General features: G+C 38.7%; 1 protein-coding gene across 1 annotated transcript in view; it reads right to left on the bottom strand.

The window, feature by feature from the left end:
- ASCC1 (activating signal cointegrator 1 complex subunit 1) overlaps nt 1-15,938 on the bottom strand; it is a 178,376-nt gene that overhangs the window by 156,657 nt on the left and 5,781 nt on the right. Inside the window, exons 2-3 of the mRNA XM_006835868.1 lie at nt 10,118-10,217; nt 7,344-7,441 (exon numbers count right to left, since the gene is read on the bottom strand). Of these exons, the coding sequence (XP_006835931.1) occupies nt 7,344-7,441; nt 10,118-10,217 (198 nt within the window). The remainder of the gene's footprint in view (nt 1-7,343; nt 7,442-10,117; nt 10,218-15,938) is intronic.

Genomic DNA, 15,938 nt, shown 5'->3' on the forward strand with positions numbered 1-15,938 from the left:
AGCATCTCTAATGTCTCTTTCCACAGATATACTTGATTTTATTCCTGTGTATTTCACTCAGTGAGGTCCAAATGTTTAGTCACCACTTATATACAAAAAGAATTACTTGCACTTACAGCAAGAATCATTCCCACCCCCTCCACACACAGAGTAGACAGGGATGGGCAACTTAGACATTGGCTACCCAAAATGGAGGAGAGGGACCTACAAAGTCAAGAAGTGACTGGCTTACAAGCTTTCAAGAGGGAACCTAGATACAGAGGGCCTGGAGGAAGGTAGAATCTCCAGTGTATCCAATCTGTCTAGGCGGAGCTGATGAAATGAAATGCAGACAGGTCTCTTGTGATACAATAGTGAATAATTGTTATCAGGACTGATTGTGAGGGTTGGAAATGTAAAGGTAGAGGTTTTATAGCAAGGAAGGGAGTGATTAACTTTCCAGTCTAGGAGCGGAGGTCCCTAGGACCATCAACGGAGAAGAGCGGAGAGCGGGACCCTACCCAGAGAAGCAGTGATGCCTGAGATGGAGGTAGAGATGATGACGTGGAGCGAGGGAGCAGCTGGGGACTTTAGATCCAAAGAGGGAGAGGGACTGTGTGCTGAAGACCGGGGAGGTGTGGGGGGCCGGCTTGCAGGGTGTACCCTCTGGCTGGTTGATGATGCATGGAGGGGACTGTAACCATGGCAATGATACAATATAAGATAGAATGAATGTAAAACTAACTTTCTCCCATGTAGACTATCACATAATTTTAAAAATAAATTAATTAAAAAAAAGAATTACTTGCAATGGATAAGCTATTGGTCTTGCAAAATACTATCATACAATTTCCAATGTTATTACTATCACTAAGGCCATATTTTCCAGTTACTGATGGTTCTTCTTTGCATCCATCTTTTGCACTCCAATCCTCAATGCATTCTGACTGCATGTTTGATCACTTTTAGACTACAAAAATTGGTAAAAATCTTCAATTTCTTCATCTATGGCATTATAGTTGGTGTATAAATTTGGATTATAGTAATATTGACTGGTCTTCCTTGTAGGCATTTGGATATTATCCTATCACTGACAGTGTTGTACTTCAAGACAGATCTTCAAATGTCCTTTCTGACTATGAATACAATGCCAATCTCCAATGTGTCAGTCTGTCAAAATAGACTATATGTTTGTCCAATTTAAAATGGCTAATATCAGTCCATTTTAGTGCACTAATGCTAATAAGGATATCAATCTTTTTGCATCTCATTTTTTGACAACTTCCAGCTTTCCTACATTCATATTCTTACATTCCACATTCCTACTATTAATGGATGTTGGCAAAAGTTTCTTCTCATTTTGAATCACACCACATTATGAAGGTCCTAAAAGCCTTACTCCATCCACATCATTAAGGCTGACTCTACTTTGAGGAGGCAGCTCTTTCCCAGTGACATTTTAAGTGTCTTCCAACATGAGATAGTCATCTTCCAACACTCAGACAATGTCACCTGCTGCTATTAATAAGGTTTTTGCTTGCCAGTTTTCTTAGAAGTAAGCTTCTGGACGCTCTACTGAAATCACAGGCAACCCTACTAATATTCGAAATACGAGTGGCATAGCTTCCAGCATCACAACATGCTACCCATCACAGTATAACAAATAGACAGATGGCTGGCTGGCTGTGTGCCGTGGAGTCGGTTCCGACTCATAGAGAGCCTGTACAGGGTTTCCGAGGCTGTAAATCTTTACGGGAGTAGAACGCCTCATCTTTCTCCCACTGAACAGCTGGTAGTTTTGAACTGCTGACCTTGTGGTTCACAGCCCAATTCGTAACCACTACACTACCAGAGCTACTCACAGACAGATGAGTGATGGTCAAAAATCCTATTCCTATGTTAACGGTCACAAGAATCAGCCAAGATGTGAAAATAACTCAAATGTCCATCAACTGATAACTCAATAAACAAAATGGCGCATACTCTTACAAGTGAATATTATTTGGCAATAAAGAGGAATAAAGTACTAATACATCCTAAAATATAAGCAAATCTTGATAGCATTATGCAAGTGAAAGAAACCACAGACAAAAGGCAATTATATTGTATAATTGCACTTACATGAAACTGATTCTGAATTGGCATATTCATAGAGATAGGAAAAAAATTAATGGGAATGCTTAATGGATACTGGGTTTCCTTCTGGAGGGATGAAAATGCTCTGGAGGTATTCTTGAGATGGTCTCTATAGCGGTAGTAGCTGTGTCACATTGTAAATGCACTAATACCAAGGAAAATCACTTAAAATGGTCAATTTTCAGTTGTGTTATAGTTGACACTGTGGCAGCAACTATGGGCTCAAACGTAACAACTGTGAGGACAGTGCAGGACTCACCAGTGCTTCGTTCTGTTGTATATACAGTCGCTATGAGTCAGAACCAACTCAATGGCACCTATTGACAATGAAAAAAAGAAGCACAAAGCACTGCATGGAAATTAAAATCTAAAAAGTAACTTAGAAGCAAAAAAAAGTTTTAATTTTATTTTATGTGAGTTTTACCTCAAATAAAAATATTGTGGCATAAAAATATCAGTAAATTCACTACAGTAAAAGAGCAAAAGAGAATATATTACAATACAATCCTATTCTGTGATTAAAACAGAAAGTCAAGAGTTAAAAAATGTAGTGAATTTACTGATATTGCATTTATGAATATCAAATTTCTATGTTTTAGTTTAATTTGCCTTGTTTGATCTGGACTATGCCTTTATGTGGAATCCTGGTGTGGCGCTGCAGGTTAATGCACTGGACTGCAACGTTGGTTTGAACCACAAGGTCAGCAGTTCAAGCTCACCACCCACTCCTCAAAAATCCTACATAGGGTCACTATAAACGGGAACGGACTCGAAGGTATTTAACCACAACAACAACCGTGCCTTTAAGGGACTTCAAAGATTCATGGGAAAATGGAACTCAAAGATAATTCAATGTTTCCACAAACTTTTGGAAACCACCTCGTAAATGAAAGTAGGAGAAAAGTCACAAAGTCTAGGTCACTATCTATAAAGAAAGAAAACCATGTACAGGTTACATAGTCTGTTCTAGCAGAAATCAAACCTCTAGGTTATAGAACTAGCAGGTCTTAGTTCAAAACTAACAGTGGACAATAGGAACAATTAACATTATTCACATTTCACAATAGACTATGAAAAAGTCAAGAAGAGACTTCTGAATATGCTATAAAATACTGAAGTACCAATGATAATAGTGGCGCTGTTGTTGCTACTGCCTTCAAGTCAGTTCCAACTCATACTGACCCTGTATAGGGTATCCAAGAAGCAGCTGGTGGGTCTGAGCTGCCAAATTTGTGACTAGCAGACCAGTGCTTATCCTACAGTGCCACCCAAAGACTCTATAATAATACTTTGTTGTTAAGTGTCAATGAGTCAGTTCTAACAACCCTGTATAGGGGTTCCAAGCAGTGGCTAGTGGATTGAACTGCCCACCTTAAGGTTAGAAGTCCAGGGTTTATCCTACAGAGCCATACCAGATCTCATTATAATAGTAGTAAGATGCGTTTGAATTCTTTAAAAATCACAAAGCCCATTCCTTCCAGTTACAATTACTGCAGAAGTAAAAGACATTATTCCATTTATGTGTCTTAAAAACTTCCACTAAAGCATTTCAAATGTTCTGTAAGGACACTATCCCTTGATAGCAATGAAAATAGTATACCTATTTAGTTGTAGAGAAACAAGAAAGAAATTTCTAGCTAAAATAGTAAATGATGAATAAATGGATTAATACGAAGCCTGAGAACTGTTCACTGAAGTACAAAAATTGACATAACAAGCATAAATGTAAAAAAGGAGGAAAAGTAGAGACAATGATGTTTTCGATGACATTATTTATATTATCAGATAGAATACTTCAAGAATCCAAAGGACTCAAATGCCCAGTGAAGAGAAATATACATAGATGGCCCTCATATATTGTGTTAGAGAAATACTGACAGCTCAAATGTAAACTAGGAAAATTAAAAGAAGAAACTACAATTATCTCTCCAGAGACCAAATATTTGGTGATAAGCTAAAAAGAAAAAAACCTTTCTTAAATCTCATGTTTTAGGTTTTATTTCTACAAAAGTTTGGTATAAAATGTTAAATCTGCTATTTTTTCATTAAGAATGTGGTATAATGCAGAATAAGACTAGTAAGATGTTTGCATTTCTTTAACACAGAAATGTACTCAGAGAGACTGATTTCCAGGAAAAATTCAAAGCTGATTCAACAGAGACTAAAGAAAACATCTGACTGAGCTTAGAAATAGTCTACAAATACCTGTAACTATGCACAACTACAAAAACCTAAAGGGGATCAGAATCTACACGGCATGGATCCAAAGACTACAAGTACCTAGTAAGAACGCAAAGGCATTTATGTTAAACTTTGTGAAGTCCTGGTGTGGTGCTATAGGATAAGCACTAGACCACAAGATCACTTTGAACCACAAGATTGGCAATTCAAACTCACCAGCTGCTCTTTGGAAACCGTGTACAGGGTCTCTAAGAGTTGGAACCAACTCAATGGCATTTAATAACAACAGCATGTTAAACTTAAAAAAAAAACAATTCATATCTGCAATGATAATATGATTTTGAAAGCTTCTCCTGATGTATCATTTCCTGAGACTGCAAAACAGACTAGACCAGATCCTTGTCTAGAAGGCAAAATATAACCTACTAGACCATTCCCTTCTCTGGTTTCTCAAAAATAGCACAGGCAAACGGAGGACTCGAGAGGAGAGTGGAGCTACCGGCTGACAGGAAGAGAGGGCATGTGCACAGGAGCGTCCACACTTGGCAGAAGATACCCACGTGACCTGGACCGGATAACTGGATGATGGGAGCTCAACCAGGAGAAGATAGAAGAGGGGAAAAAAAAAAAAAGAGTGAGCTGATACAATCTGATGAACTTGACCTATACCTATGGAGCAGCGACTCAAAAGAAGGAACAAATCCTTACAGCAAGAATCATTCCCACCCCCTCCACACACAGAGTAGACGGAGATGGGCAACTTGGACATTGGATACTCAAATGGGGGGGCGGGACTACAAAGGCAAGAAGTGACTGGCTTACAAGCTTTCAAGGGGGAACCTAGTGCTAGGGAGCATGGAGGAAGACAGAATCTCCAGTGGGTACCATTCAATCTGACTGGGCGAAGCGCATGAAAGGAAATACAGATGGGTAACTCGTGATACTGTAGTGAAGAATGCTTATCAGGACAGATTATGAGGGTTGGAAATGCAAAGGTAGACGTTCTGGAACAAAGAAGGGAGTGATTAATTCTACAGGCTAGGAGCAGAAGTATCTGGGACCACCAACAGAGAAGAGCCAAGAACAGGACCCTACCCAGAGAAACGGAGATGCCTGAGATGCAGACAGAGACAACGATGTGGAGTAATGAAGCAGCTGGGGACTTTGGATCCAGAGAGGAAAAGGGTACAGGCCAGAGTGTAGGGGGCGGGCTTCTAGGATATACCCTTTGGTTGGTTGATGATGCATGGAGGGGATTGGAACCATGGCAATGAGATGATATACGATGGAATGAATGTAAAACTACAGTTCTCTCATGTAAACTACCATATAATTCACAATAAAACATTAAAAAAAAAAAAATAATAGCACAGGCAAAATGCCACACCACTGCAACTGCAATTTTAATTTTATATCACATCTCAACTTACTCTTACCAATAAATTTGATTTTTCTATGTACTTTGCTTATCTATGTTTATTTTCTTGCTTTCAATTACACTGCTGTTGTTAAGTGCTGTCGAGTCGGCTACAACTCATAGCAACCCTGGATAGGGTTTCCAAGGAGCAGCCGGTGGGTGTGAATTGGTGACCTTGTGTAATCCACAGCATCACATCAGGAGTTCACTAAAGTCTTGCTTTTAACATTTACACACACCAGTTTTTCACACTGCAATCACTGTGTTTTCTTAATCAAAATGAGACCTACATGACTTGCCTACCCTTCTCAGGATAAATTTTGGAATGGTTCCAGTATTTTAAAATGGCTAAGATCTCCATGTTTATTCTATGTTATAAACTTTAGTGTGGTAAAAGTTATTATACATATTAGCATAAAGGCAGAAAATATTGAGAAAACATACATGAGTTAACTGGTATGTCAGGGGTTCAGAATATAAGAGACCTCCTTTAAAACTTATATATAAATTCTGACAAACTTTTTAAAATTTGAAAATAACTAGATAAATAAACAAATGCAATTATAAAAGTACTTTCCTACTTAGAGCTCAAACTTTAAACCTTAAGGGAAAAAAAGTATTTTCATATTTGTAACTTTAATGAGCTGATTATTTGATTAAAAAGCCTTCCAAGCTTTGTAAAGTTCTTATGCCTAAGTGTGCTGACCTGACGAAGTGTGGGCTGGGACAAACTCTAACTAACCACATATAGTTACTTCAGTGAAATTTACAAGTCAGCTCCTCATTCACTTTAAGGACATTCGCAGTGCTCATGGGTACACAGGGTTAGTGACTTCCGAAGTGGGGAGTGCAGCTCTAAAACCCTGGCAGGATCACAGCAGCTCTTTTGGACAGTACTTCCATTTCTGTCAGAGGAATTATTCTTAGAAAGCACAAAATTAGAACAGTACCGGTTATTTTTCCTGCTAAAATCTAATACAATTTATGGGTGCTTATGGACAATTATTACTGGTGCTGCCGCACTCTTGGACTTGGAATAACTCAGTATTTTTGTACCTACAGTGCCTCTCATTTAGGCTGTTTTTAAACACAAGCTTAGTACAGAAACTTTCAAACTTGATTTATACTGCCAAAACCTTTTTTTTTCCCCTCATTCAAGTAGTTATTTATAGCAGATTATATTATTTTAATCATTGATGTCATAACTCCCTTCCAAGTCTCCAAAACAAGGGGAATACAGCTAATAGAACACTTATGGAAAGGACTGAACTTTATTTCAAATTCTCTGATCTCATTCATTTTCTGTAAACCTGAAATGAAACAATTCACACCTTCTATTTCACTGTACTGAAGCAGAGCACAAGAGTGCAATCTCCTCACACATAGAGAAATCTGAATGTTTTATTCCATCAGCACACAATAAATATAAAATTAAGTTCCAGGAACTCAATCATGCTAAAGTTGTATAACATCTTTTCCTCACTTGAGAAATTGATACTAAAATATCATTAAAATGTCAATAGCTACAAAAGCCCATAAAAAACATAGTCTGTCACAAAACATTTCAGTTGGGTTACAGCACTCCTTGCAAAAATGACTGCTAATATAACGTATGCATATTGAATCTCACCAATATCTCCTTCATGTCCAGGTTTAGGAATGCTAATAGAAGTTTTGGTCTCCGTTTCTAGTTTCTTCTTGGTGTCCCCTCTCTTTCCCACTATATGCCTATAATATAAAGAAATACCTGTAAATGGACACTCATTTTAAATGTATCAAGATAAAGAATACCATCATGTTTAAATCATATGTTCCAAAGATACTCTCTCACAATAAAACTACTTCTGTAAAGGTCAGTATTTGTAGACACCTAGAAGAAATTCCAAGGAGCTCTGATAGCATAGTGGATACAAATTGGTCTGCGAACCTTAAGGTCAGCAGTTCGAAACTACCAGCTATTCTGTGGGAGAAAGAGGAGGCTTTCTGCTCCCATAAAGATTTACAGCCTCAGAAACCCTGTACAGGGTCACTATGAGTCGATTCCAACTCCACTGCACATAACCACCACCAGAAGAAATTATAAAGCATTTTACTTTTTAATCTGGACTTCTTGTCTCCAGACCTAACAGTCAGTAAATTTCTGTCACTGTAAGTCATTTACTTCCTTAATGGTACTTCCTTTGTTAGGGCAGCCCTAGGAATCTAATACAGTGAGAACGATGTTTTCAAAGGAAGCTCCCTATGGAAGGAGGACTTAATTGGCAAGGAAGAGAGAGTCTAAGGCAAGGGGAAAAGCATCGTGTACAGGCTCTAAGGCAGGAAGGAGCTTGGCATATATGAAAAACTCAGAAAAACTAGTTGAGTTTAAGCATAAAGCCAAGGATAGAATAGCCTGATGTGGAGCTGAAAAAATGCAGGGCCTCTTTTAAACCATGTGCAAAAACAATGGGAAGCTATGGGTGCACTTCAAGCAGAGATGGTAAAATAATTGGTGGTGGTGGTTATGTGCTGTGGAGTCAGTTACGACTCATAGCGACCCTGTACAGGGTTTCCGAGGCTGTAAATCTTTATGGGAGCAGAAAGCCTCATCTTTCTCCCACGGAACCACTGGTAGTTTCGAACTGCTGCCTGTGAGGTTAGCAGCCCAATTCATAACCACTACACTACCAGAGCTCCTTAGTAAAATAATTAGATGTGCCTTTTAAAAAGATCACTCTACCCTCAATGTGAAGAAATACTTAGGAGAGTAAATGTGGAGGCAGTAAATAAGCTACCTTAAGAAACCCACAGGAAGGCAGAAGGATGGCAATGAAGAAAGAGAGAAGTGGTAGATTCAAAGACATTTATGATGCAAATTCAACAGGACTGGGTGATATATGTGGAACGATGAGATTTAACCTGTTAATGGTCCTTAAGATTTCAATATCTCAATCTCAATAAAAGTGCAAGAGAAAAGAGTCAACTTCTTGCTGAATTTCCTGGAAGTGTTTCCAGGTGAAACAGTGAGGGGATGGGGGGGTGTTCTGCAATGTAGTGAATTATTTAATGATTTAATGTCTCTTTTAGTTGTGTTGCTATTGATGAATGCCATCGAAGTCAGTTCTGACTCACAGAGACCCTGCACAGGATTTCCAAGGAGCAGCTCATGGGTTTGAACTACTCACCTTGAAGTTAGCAGTCCAGTGCTTATCCTACAGCATCACAATCTGAAAACTCCCATCAAATCACTTTTTCTTGAAGGGTTTAGGTAAAAAAGGTGGGAGACGAAGATGCTGATAGAATGATATGATTCAGTTGGACTGTTAACAGAACTGGACTCCTGGTATGGTGCTGTAGGATCAGCACTAGACTGCCATAAGGTCAGTGGTTCAAGTCCACCACCAGCTGCTCCTCAGAAATCCTATGAAAGGTTGCTATGAGATAGAATCAACTCGACTTAACAACGGTCTTTGTAGAGTCCTGGCATGGCGCTATAGGGTAAGCACCGGTGTGCAAACCACAAGGTCAGCAGTTCAAACCCACCAGCTGCTCCTTGGAAACCTTATACAGGGTCGCTATGAGCTAGAACCAACTCACGACACATAACAACAATTAACAGAGTTAATTGTGATTGTAAAAGCTCTGAACTCTAAGATGAGTTTAATATGAACCATGTCAGAAGCAGGGTAGGGAATCAAACTACCAACATGGAAAAGCCAAGAGGGAAGCCTGTCCTTTGGACCCCCAAATCCCTGCACTCTAAACCTCCTTAACCCAGAGATAGAAAGCTGTGACACTGGAGGACAGAGGAGCAGCACCAGAACCAAGAGCCAAAGACAGAGTGGCAGATTCCCCGGCCCACAGAGTAAGGAAAGCCAAGTGCCTTTGAGCAGCAAACTCGTTTATGGAGTGGGTCGCCTCCAGGCACATAATTCTAGGAAAACTAGGTTTGCTGACCCACAGAGCTAGACTTGAATCCTTTGGCTGAAGCTCAGGGTAGAAGGGTAGAGCTGAATGCCTTTGGCTGAAGCTTAAGGTAGAAGGGTAGGCCCTGGGAGCATTTATCAGCAGTCCTAAAACACTGCCCTGACAGAGACAGGCCTGCCTGTGGGCATAACTGAGGTGAGGTTGTCCTGACCAAAAGAATTGTGCCCTGAGCTTTTCTAACCCTGAACTGTCATCTAGTTGATTTACTGTACCTTGAGGTCAGTTTGAGCCAAGCGGTTGGCAGTTCTGGCTCAACAGCCACTCTTCAGAAGCCCTATACAGGGTCACTAAGGGTCGGAACCAACGCGACAGCACTTAAGAACAACAACAACTTCCCTAATGAACCCTGTTAGCTACGATGACTTTTCTAACTGAGTTGAACAGTGAATGCTGTGTGGGGGAACACTGGGTGCTCATCTTTGGGAGGGTCTTACTCACTTGTAGAGCAGGCTGGGGGTCCTCATGGTACACTGGAAACCTTGCTGGGTCTGCATCACCACATTGGCTTCACAGGTTTCCTCTGCACACTCCACGGAGCCTGCACAGAAACACAGCAAGTCCTTTAGAAACAGGCCCCCCAGCTGCCAGGCACTTACAGGGTTTGAAACAAGCAACACTCACACACACACAGAGAAACCACCCAACAATTCATAATGCATCATTCCTCTGACCTGCTCTTTTAAAAATAAGAAATAAAAAACATACAATAACTATGAATTCTAAAGTCATGGAACCTTGGGAAAGTTACATACATATACCACCATTTAATAGTTTTTCCTCTGGAAGAGAAGTCACAACCAAAAAAATTGTTTTACTATATTTTTATTGAGATATAATTCACATGGAGCCCTGGTATGGCACCATAGGACAAGCACTCGACTACTCATCACAAGGTCAGCAAGTCAAACTCAGCAGCTATCCTCAAAAACCCTATACAGGGTTGTTATGAGTTAGAAGTGACTCAGAGACACTTAACAACAACATAATTAACATACTCAGATTTTAGTATTAAAACACAAAACTACTTCAGTGAGCAAATACTGTTGAATGACGATGCACTGAGGGTATTGCAACCATTGCAATGACATGAAATAAGATAGGACGTGTGTAAAACCGATGTTCTCTCACTCAATTCAAAATAAAAACTTTTTTAAAAAAATAATAAAGTTTAGATCAAATTAAAAACAAAAAACAAAAAGCCAGGACACAAAGAAAAAACAAATATGAATGTTAGAAAAGACTCTGAAAGTTGCTCTTGAATGTGGAGAAACTAAACCTACTGAAAGAAACAATGAATTAAAAGAGTTGAGTTGTATAATGAAATGTTTTGGCAAATTTATAATGATGTAGTCCTGGTGTGGCACTGTGGGTTGATGCACCAGACTGTAAAGCTGTTTGAACTGCAAGGTCAGTGGTTCAGCTTATCAACTGCTCCTCGAAAACCCTATACAGGGTCGCTATGGTCAGAATTGACTTGATGGCACTTAACAACACCAGTCATCCATTATGCTGATTGCTGCATAATACTCTGCTCTTTTGAACATCACCATGTCGATAAATGAAGAAAATGTGTATTTAAAATATAAATTCCTATTTCTATCTCAAAAAAAAACTACTTCAGTGAAGGAAGGAAGGAGTGAGATGGTAAACTTATTCCACACCACAGTGATAAAAGAAAAAACTGGTGAAATAAAGGCACTGAAGACACCAAAGCTGGGAAGTTTATAGGGGAGAGGAGATACATAAATAAAGTGAATATTGCTGTTCAGTGCCATTGAGTTGATTCCAACTCAAATCCTATATATAAATCCTATATAGGATTTCCGAGGAATGACTGGTGGGTTTAAACCACCAACCTTTAGGTTCAAACTGACCTTAAGGTCAGATGTTCACCCTACAGCACACCACACCAGGACTCCATTAAGGTGGACAGAAATTAAAAAAAAAAAAAAAAAGACCAAAGCTGAAGAGAAACAATAGGAAGGACCCAAGGGAAGCCTAAGCCTCAAGGTTTAGTGCCTAGTGGAACGGCTTACAATCCAATGAAAGAAAAGGGTAGCAGAGGCCTCAAAAGACCCTGTCCACACATTAAACCCAAGCCTAATTTAATTAACCTGAAACCATTTATAATCCATCTCAACTGTTTAGTTTCTTAAAATTATTCACACATTACATTAATTTATTTCAGGAACTTATATGTACTATTTCATAACTTCACAAGTAAAGGAACTAATTTCACCAAAGAATAGTCAAGAACTAAACTGTTGTTAAGTGCTATGAATCAGTTCATAGCAATGCTGTATTGGTTTCCAAGGCTGAAATCTTTGTGGGAGCAGAAAGCCTCAACTTTCTCCCACAGAGCGGCTTGTGAGCTCAACCGACTGACCTTGTAGTTAGCAGTCAGTGTTTATGCTACAGAGTCAGCACTCTCACAACTAAAGTTACTCATTATTAAAACTTTAATTTTCTGTGCAAAAACACAACATAAGGGAGGTGGGGCTTGATGGCGGATAGGGTACAGGTGCAGTGAAGTCAGCCATCAGCAATACCACAGAATACCAGGTGAAGAGGGTTCAGGGCAGAGCTCCGAAACTCTGAACCACATAGATAGGAATATTTTTAAAGTTTGAAGGCTTAGACCTACTGGAATTTGTAGTGCAAGTAATAAACTGTATTTTTAATCTGCCGTGCTTGGTGGCCTAGAGCCAACAACTTGGTGAGACCAAACAGCAAGACCAAGCGGGTGAGCAGACACACCACAGACAAACGCTACGGGAACCTCAAAGCAAAGGTAGACAATACACTTTGTCGGTTTTGCTTTGTGCTGATTTTTTTTTCCTTTTTTCTTTTTGGTATCTGTTCATTGCCCACCCCACCCCCATGTATGTGCACCTCCATTCTGGTGACTAGAGGAGGAGCCTGAACAAGTAGACACCCCTGAACTCCCACCACTGGTGGTTTCTTCTGCCACGTATGTGCACAGATACTCTCAGCCCAAGACACAGCCCCAAACTATTTTTCAATACGGAAAAGGCTAGAATATGAGGTGTGGAGAGGGAAAGAGAGTTTAAAAACAAAACAGGCTAAAAATTAAATTAAATCCCGAGATACACCACAAACAACCAACAGTTACATCGTGAAATTCATCAGGTGGCTTTGAATGCAAGAAGTTGAAACAGAACATTAAAGTCATATTAGACTACAGATTTCTTTTTTTCCTTCTCTCCCTCCTCTCCCTTTTCAGCAATTATAGACAACAGTATCCAATGTATTTTAGTTGTTGTTTCTTTTTTTTTGCTGTTTTATACTTGCCTTTAATCTTTGGGGGACTCTTTCTCTCCCTATATTATCCAAGAACAGACAGCAAACTGCTGCCATATAGTCAAGCAACAATCACACTCTATAAAATACCAAAATCCAGGCAAGAACCAATACCAACTGCCAAACACCAGGGAGACAGACAACACCTGTGAAAGTTACTCTATGTCAAGCAATAAGAAGAGTGAAAAGGGAAGCCAACATGCAGATCACATCTACCTGGAGGCAATCAGAAAGCATACAAACTACCAAAACACATAGTCTATAAGTATTAAAGCCACAGATTAACCCTAAACATGTCCAAGACGCAAAAGCAAATAACCATATCAGCACATGTCCAGAAACAAGACAAAATGTCTGAGACAAATGAACAAGAGGTAGACTTAGACTATATGCTGGAAGAAGGGCAGGCCTTGGAAATGCCTGAGAAGGAATTCAGAAAAATGATCATAAAATGTTTCAAAACTCTTTACAATAGAGTTGAGAAAAATAAGGAAGAAGTCAGGAAAGCACTACAGGAACAATCAAATAAGGTAGATACAGCATTGCAAACAATTCAAAACCTACAGAAAGAGGTCCAAACGATCAATAATAGAATATCATAAATAGACAATACACTGAAAGGACAAAGGAGTAGATTAGAAGAGATGGAAGGCAGAACTAGTGACCTGGAAGACAAATCTCTCAATACTACTAAGATAGAAGAGAAAACAGAAAAAAGGATTAAAAAATCTGAAGAAGGTCTAAGATTCATGTTGGACAACATGAAGAGGAATAACTTAAGACTTATAGGCATTCCAGAACAGGAAGAATCACACAAGTCCACCGAGTTGAAATAGTTAAAGAATTGCTATAAGAAAATTTCTCTAATATCCTGAAAAGTGAGAAGATAAACATTCAAGAAGCTCAACGAACCCCGGAAGAATAGACTCCAAAAGAAAATCACTGAGACATATAATAATCAAGCTCTCCAAAATCAAAGATAAAGACAGAATCCTGAAAGCAGCTAAGGACAAGAGAAGTGTTACATACAAAAGCAAGCAAGTCAGATTAAGCTTGAATCTCTCCGCAGAAACGAAGCAAGCAAGAAGGCAATTGAGAGACATATATAAAACTCTGAAAGAAAAAAACTGTCAACCAAGAATCCTTTATCCAGCAGAGCTATCAATCAAATACGATGGTATAATCAAAACATTCCAGGATAAACAGAAACTAAGGGATTTTGCTAAAGCCAACTCTGTACTATAAAACATCCTAAAGGGAGTTCTGTGGACTGATAACCAACAAGAATAGACAACAAACAAAGACTGACATACATGGCAGCACCTCCCAGAACTAAATCGACGGACAGAAGAGTTGAGAACAGACCAAAGCTATAAGAACAAACTCAAATAATCTGGGAGGTCAGTCTATGATCAAACCAATTACAATGCAAATGAAGGTAAACATGTAAGAACAGAGATAGAGATGGTGAGACAGTTGGGTAGATTACAGGATAAAACAGACTTCTCTAAATGGAGGGAAAAGTCAATGGAATATAAGGTAACCTCAAAGAAAATTAATAGTATACAACATACCAAGAAAATAAAAATCCAAGAAGAACATGGAAATATTAAAACTATGAGGAAACTCAAAAGAGAGAACAAAAAAAAAAGCATGAACTCAGCAAAGGAAGACACACAAAAACAAAGACAGTAGTAACGACACAAAAAAAAACCAAAATGGCAGTAATTAATCCATACTTATCGATAACTACACTGAATGTAAATGGATTAAACAAACCAGTTAACAAATGGAGGGTTGCAGACTGAATAAGAAAACAAGATCCTTCAATATGCTGTCTGCAGGAGACACATCTTACACACAGAGACAAAAACAGATTAAAAGTCAAAGGATGGAAAAAAATATACCAAGCTAATTGCAAAAAAAAACGAACAGGAGTGGCAGTATTAATCTCTGATAAAATAAACTTTAAGGCAAAAACCAGCATAACAGATAAAGATGGACATTATCTCATGATTAAAGGGACAAATGAACAAGACAACATAACCATAATAAATATCTATGCTCCCAAAGAAAGAGCTCTAAAATATATAAAGCAAACTCTTACAGATTTGCAGAAAGAAATAGACAAATCTACAATAACAGTGGGCAACTTTAATATACCACTTTCAAAAGAACAACCAGAAAGAAACTTGACAAAGACAAAGAAGAATTAAACAACACAATCAGCCAACTGGACCTCATAGAGCATTCAAACCAACAACAGCACAATACACATTCTTTTCCAGTGCACATGGAACATTCTCCAGAATTGACCATGTCTTAGGCAACAAAACAAATCTCCACAAATTTAAAATATCAAAATACTACAAAGCATCTTCTCAGACCACAATGTTATCAAATTAGAAATCAACAAGAGGAAGACCAAAGAAATCAAGACAAATACATGGAATCTGAGTAACACCCTGCTGAAAAATGACTGGGTAATAGAAGAAATTAAACATGAACTCACAAAGTTCTTAGAAACAAATGAGAACGAAAACACAACATACCAAAATCTTTGGGACACAGCGAAAGGGGTGTTCAGAGGACAATTTATTGCAATAAATGTACACATCCAAAAAGAAGAAAGAACCAAAATTAACACAGCATCTACAACAATTAGAAACAGGCTAACAGAGGGAACCTACAGCCATCAAAAGACAAGAAATGATAAAGATTAGAGCAGAAATAAATGAGATAGAAAACAAAAACTATAGAAACAATCAACAGGACAAGAACCTGGTTCTTTGAAAGAATTGACAAAATCGACAGACCATTGGCAAACCTACCAAAAGAAAAGAGGGAGAAGACACAAATAACACACATTAGAAACAACATGGGCGATATCACAACGGAACCAAAGGAAATCAAAAGGATAATAACAGAATACTATGAA

The sequence above is a fragment of the Chrysochloris asiatica genome, unplaced genomic scaffold, assembly GCF_000296735.1.
Source record: "Chrysochloris asiatica unplaced genomic scaffold, ChrAsi1.0 scaffold00020, whole genome shotgun sequence".
In the NCBI taxonomy this organism is placed as follows: Eukaryota; Metazoa; Chordata; class Mammalia; order Afrosoricida; family Chrysochloridae; genus Chrysochloris; species Chrysochloris asiatica.